This window comes from Anopheles moucheti, chromosome 3 (genome assembly GCF_943734755.1).
Source record: "Anopheles moucheti chromosome 3, idAnoMoucSN_F20_07, whole genome shotgun sequence".
Taxonomy (NCBI): Eukaryota; Metazoa; Arthropoda; class Insecta; order Diptera; family Culicidae; genus Anopheles; species Anopheles moucheti.
In genome coordinates, this window is record NC_069141.1 from 11,978,146 (window position 1) to 11,984,145 (window position 6,000).

At 40.6% G+C, this 6,000-nt stretch overlaps 1 protein-coding gene across 1 annotated transcript; it reads right to left on the reverse strand.

The window, feature by feature from the left end:
* Positions 1-2,542: 2,542 nt before the first annotated feature.
* On the reverse strand, positions 2,543-5,906 carry LOC128305671 (uncharacterized). Its single transcript, XM_053043241.1, has 6 exons — positions 5,743-5,906; positions 4,234-4,442; positions 4,019-4,154; positions 3,665-3,930; positions 3,460-3,595; positions 2,543-3,385 (listed from the first exon to the last, which is right to left on the reverse strand). The coding sequence occupies exons 1-6, from the start codon at positions 5,819-5,821 to the stop codon at positions 3,276-3,278; spliced, it is 936 nt and encodes a 311-aa protein (XP_052899201.1). The 5' UTR covers positions 5,822-5,906; the 3' UTR covers positions 2,543-3,275.
* Positions 5,907-6,000: the final 94 nt, after the last annotated feature.

Consider the following 6,000-nt stretch of genomic DNA (forward strand, 5'->3'; position numbering starts at 1 on the left):
CGTTTGGAATAATCGCGGAGCAACGAAGCGACGTGACTGAAAATTGCAAAAACCATTTCTTTCTTCACAGAAGTCACATAACATCTTGTTTATCTTACGGAAATTCGTTTTTTAATTCACTTCAACTAGATAATAGTTAAACAATAATACAAAAACGCTACACAATCTTTAGAAATGTTTACATATTCGTACAATGTTCATAAACATAAATGCGCTTTTTATTCAGTTTGTTCGTCGATTTGGATTTTGTACATTTAGTTGTAAACATAATGAAATAACGTTTATCATGTAAATAAGGCTTTTTCTATCGTATTACCTAGTCGTTAGCATTCGAACCCGATTGGAGGTTCTTTGTGTAATAAACATTGTAGCACTGTCACACTCGCGCCGAACGATAAAACAACTACTTCTGTATCACTATTTTCTTACGGAAAATCGTCTACTTCGGGCAAAGTAGATTAATTACACGTTCTTTGTACTATTTCACTGTTATTTTCGCATTGCGCAGCAAGCTTGCGAAGCGTAAACAACTTGTTTACATTCAAAACGTCAAATCAACGCGATGGAAAGCTTGAGTGAGCTGAAGGAAGCTTTCTGTTTCATTCATCTCACACAAGCGATCGTGCTCACGAGTTTGATAGTATGCGTAGTGATGGCTCAGGTGACGAAATATGCACGCTGCAGGGGAATTGATGTTACCTCTATGGCTTGGATGCTCTCTTGGTGTCAGAAATCTGAAAACCGCTGGTGTGTATGGGATTTCGTATGACGCTCGATGAAAACATGTGAGAGCGGAACAGCTGTGAGCCCGCTGCAGGGGAATTGATGTTACCTCTATGGCTTGGATGCTCTCTTGGTGTCACAAATCTGAAAATCGCTGGTTTGTATGGGATTTCGAACGGGAGAGTTTGAAAATCAAAACAATGGTGACGGATGCGGCGCTCCTGGATGGCGTTTGGAATAATCGCGGAGCAACGAAGCGAAGTGAGTGAAAATTACAAAAACCATTTCTTTCTTCACAGAAGTCACATAACATCTTGTTTATCTTACGGAAATTCGTTTTTTAATTCACTTGAACTAGATAATAGTTAAACTATAATACAAAAACGCTACATAATCTGTAGAAATGTTTACATATTCGTACAATGTTCATAAACATAAATTCGCTTTTTATTCAGTTGGTTCGTCGATTTGGATTTTGTACATTTAGTTGTAAACATAATGAAATAACGTTTATCATGTAAATAAGGCTTTTTCTATCGTATTACCTAGTCGTTAGCATTCGAACCCGATTGGGCCATTTTCAACAACGCCGTAATGTTTCGAATATCCTAGCACAATAGTGTGCTACTTTGAACGATTAGCTTTACAAAACAAAATAAATTATGTTAGGTTAAAGGGAATATAGGAAGATCGCTTCAACCATAAAGCATTTCGCGGCATTCTCAACAGTGTAACATATGAAACATAAATCCTGTTGTAACGTTCTCTCCATCCTCATTTTACACTTGGTTGCTATATTTCTCGTGCTCTGTTAGATGCTGCGCATTGAAGTACAGCTTCCTGCAACCGGGTTGCACGCAGGAATAAACTCCTTACCGAAGAATCAACTCCGGTGGTGGAAGAGGCGCTATTGGCAGCAGACAAACCCTCCCCAACCGATCCGATAGGTTCTTTGTGTAATAAACATTGTAGCACTGTAACACTCGAGCCAAACGATAAAACAACTACTTCTGTATCACTATTTTCTTACGGAAAATCGTCTACTTCGGAAAAAGTAGATTAATTACACGTTCTTTGTACTATTTCACTGTTATTTTCGCATTGCGCAGCAAGCTTGCGAAGCGTAAACAACTTGTTTACATTCAAAACGTCAAATCAACACGACGGAAAGCTTGAGTGAGCTGAAGAAAGCTTTCCGTTTCATCCATCTCACTTGCACTAGCGATCGTGCTCACGAGTTTGATAGTGTGCTGCAATGCAATAGCGATGGTCTATCTCACTTACACAAGCGATGGTGCTCATGAGTTTGATAATATGCGTAGTGATGGCCCAAGCAACAAAATATGCACGCTGCAGGGGAATTGATGTTACCTCTATGGCTTGGATGCTCTCTTGGTGTCGAAAATCTGAAAGCAGCTGGTTTTGTATGGAATTTCGAACCAGCCGACGGAAAGTTTGAGCGAGAGATGAGGGAAACTTCCCATTGAATCCATCTCACTTGCGCTGACGAATTTCGGATTAATGCTATCAGTGGTAATAATAATTTAATCTGTATAAAACTTCTTATTTTAGACAAGGAAATCATAAGAAAAACACGCCCAAAATTATGTATCCGACGAGATTCAGGCATCTATGAGGATTCATGAATCTTTTGAGAATCGACTCATGATTTGAATGATTCCTCGATAAAGATTCGTATGAATGACCCCTTGTAAAAGCTTCATAAAGCACAACACTAGTTAAACCATTAAAATACAGAAACAGAAAATGATAATACACAATACAGCGACTTCTTCGATCATGTATGTAATTTGTGCCATAAACAGTAGCTTATTAATTTAATAGGACAACATGCATTTGAGCTCTAATCTTTCCTTTTGATTTCATCAGTTCTTCGACCCATTCGTATTCTGGGCGCCATTAGGATTCTCCATGCTAAGGAAGAAGGAGCCATTGATCGAAGTGTCGTGCCGCTCAAAGATTCTTTCCCGGTCTGTTTCTCTAGAGACGTGCTCGCAGATTAGAAGTCGTAGGTAAAAGGACGTAAATGTGCTTCGAAAAGTGAGGTTAATTCTCCTATAGCTGTATCGCGCCGTCAGTTGTAATCAACTGTAGTGTCATTAATTTACATTTCAGTTTCACGTTTGGTCATGCGAGAGTCAATGCATAGAAATTAGTACGGTGATACGCATCTAAACGATGTTGACTTAAATCGGTTTGGTGCCTTATGAATAGTTTTTCATCACGGGGTTTTTGTTTTGTTTCGTTATTTTGTTATCCCATGCCACTCTCATAAATATATTTGGCTTTGGCTCATCGAGTACCACCATGCTACTCGATATTGGTTTCAAGTCTTTTACATGCGATACATCCTGAATATACATTCTTGCGCCTACTTGCTTTACTTTACTCATGAAGAATTTACAAATCGAAATTAATTATTAAATAGTTCCTGTAATCTTGTTCTATTCGAGGAAATAGTTGTTCGTTCGCAATGCAATGAATGAATGCACTCGGTTAGCATTTATACGCAGGATTGCTGTTATGGTCAGTTACCGTCCAGCTATGCATAGACTAGCGCCGTAGAGAAGACTGCAAACGGCTGCAACAACCAAAGGAAAGTTTTGTTCCGACATTTGAAATTTGGAAACCCCGTTGCTGGCTGTAAGGAAAGGGAAAACCGCACTGGTAAGATATATGTTTGCCGTTGTTGCCGTTGTTTATGTACATTCATACCATGAACTCTATCCGCCCGGGTAGTGGTCGTAAGGCCAGTTTTGCGCGACTCCAGAATGTGAGACTTTTGTGGCTTGTCTGCTTCCATGCTTTCCTCGTTGCTTTTCCAGTAGACGTTTGAGATGGTTGCTAGGCACTGGACAGAAGACAACAAAGGTTCAATCAAAAACGGAAATTTGTGTTGCTAATTGGTTAATACACTCACCTTCAGTTTAAGATCTCCTTTGCGGAAATGCTTAGGTTTGATGCGAAATTCCAATCCTAGTGTGGATGTCTGTAAATGGTCAGGTGCGAGGGAAACTATGGTTGGATACTGCCGAACATAAGATAGATCGGCCAGCTCGCTGTTGATATACCAAGCCAGATGGACGGCTGGTTTTGATTGGCCTGAAGTGCAATTAACTCGCACAAGATCACCTATCTGATACCGTGGGCTTCCCCCTGATATGACAGGATCTGTTGCCGGTGGTACTGAGAAGAAAAAGGAACAGACAGCAATTAGATGCACACCGATATGCCCTGGGATCGAGAATATTTGGCAGCACAAAATTCAACTCACCGACCACCATCATCTCACCGTTATCGGCGACCGTCTGAAAGGAGGGTGCTTCGGCCGATGCTTCACAGCGATATTTGCCGCCAGAGGATAAGTTTATCGACTCCAGCATCACGTGACTGTTGGTGGAATTATGAACCTGCGGCAAGGAGGTAAAACATCGAATTACTAAACACGATTAAAGACTGTAGCTGAAAAGTTTTTTTGCAAACACGTACATTCACCGTAATGCCCTCGACCGGAAAGGTCTGTTGGGGAGGATCATCGCGAGGCACGTACCGATAAAACTCCCAACCATCCTTGTACCACTTCACCGAGTACAGCGCTTCACCCTCCATATCGTAAAGACACTCGAGCTTGACCGTGTGGCCCAGGATCGCGTGCTTGGGAATTCGTAGCTCTGTCAACTTAATGGCCAATGCATAGTCTGGAACGAGAGCAACAGAAGAGTAGTTGTTGCAGTTAGATAACAACCTTTAGTTGCTGGAGAATCGCTAGTTAAATCTGCTAGGATGTTTCAGCTTATTTTTGAAGTCACATGTCGCGGTCTAACTCGGTGTGTAAGTTCGCCAGGTAAAGCCTGAAGGATCCCTTCTCTCTTTCCATCCATTTCGTCGGTCAGGAGCATCCACCACAGGGTTAATCCATGTTAATTAATATCCATGCTCTAATCGCCATTCTAGTATTTCATGTAGTTATTGCTTTTATGCATGATATCGTTGATCACGATCCTTCCGCTTTCTGTTCATTTTAATGAACCTGTACAGTGCATGGCACAACTATATAAATAATTTCTTTCTATTCAAAAAAATGGTGAGATGATGTTTAGGGAATGATATTATTTAATTAATAATTCTGTAATGCATTAAATTCGATATTTACTATAAATTGTGTAATATTAAAATGATGAAGAAAAAGGTAGAATATGGAACATGATAATAAAAAAATACGAAATTAATTAATTGGCTTTCACCGGTCGTATAGCTATGCCGCGCACTGTACTGGCTCGATGCATCGAAAGATATAAATGATACACTTTCCACACGATCCTTCCCACTTACTCATTCAATTATTCCGCCCCCTGTTTTGATCGCAATGGGATACTAAAAGTCAATAGTAAATGATCTCTTGTTACGATCTTTGATAACTGGCGAAATCAGGATCAGCAGTGCTGTAATTCTAGAACGGCGGCAGGCGGAATTGCTGTTGCAGGAATCCTCCTTTCGTGGAAGTTCTCTTGTGGGGTCCGATGTGATTAATCGAGCCGCGTCTGGCGTCGATTTTATCGGCATCGATGGGGATTTGAATGAATGGAAAGAGGGTGAATGATACTTTGTCCGAATGGGGTTTGATACCGATCCTGTCTTTTGAAGATTAATATCCACTATCACACGAAACCGAACCGAGAAGGTATATTTATTTTACTATCGTTAAAAATGGGATCAAATAACGACTTAGCGCTGCTAGTGTTCTAATGGACACAGCACTAACAGCAATCCAATTTCTCATCACCTGTAGCTCCGTGTAGGGTTCCACAGTACCTTTTCTATCCTAACGTCAGTCATATCTGTGCATAATATCAGCTATTCGAACAGTCACAAAGTAAATTGATCTTTTCATCGTACTTCATGTTCTGTGCTGGAGCACTCGATGCTCATCGCAGATGATCTTAACTACCCAGTTCTTCCCTCCCAAACAACACAAAACAGCTCAAAGCTTTGGCTCACCTTTAGCGATTAAAACCACAAACAAGAACCACAAAATCAACATCGCATGTTTTCTGAAGCCGGTTGCAGTGAAAAACATTGAATTTGAGCCAACGATGGTCACTAATTGTTGCTCGTACGTTGCTCACACCACATCACACACATTGTATCACATTATTCTTCGGAGATCGATTCGTTGCCTACGAGTGCGACGACACTGGCGATCCATAGTGGGTCTAAATTTTGGCCAAACACAAACTGGAGCAGAACAATTTGTTT

Excerpts from the sequence above, each read along its gene's own strand:
- LOC128305671 (XM_053043241.1), bottom strand. The coding sequence starts at position 5,821 with ATGTTTTTCACTGCAACCGGCTTCAGAAAACATGCGATGTTGATTTTG. Across the intron at positions 4,155-4,233 it reads TCGAGGGCATTACGGTGAAT|GTTCATAATTCCACCAACAG; the intron begins GTACGTGTTTGC and ends TCCTTGCCGCAG. Across the intron at positions 3,386-3,459 it reads CCGGGCGGATAGAGTTCATG|CCAGCAACGGGGTTTCCAAA; the intron begins GTATGAATGTAC and ends CTTTCCTTACAG.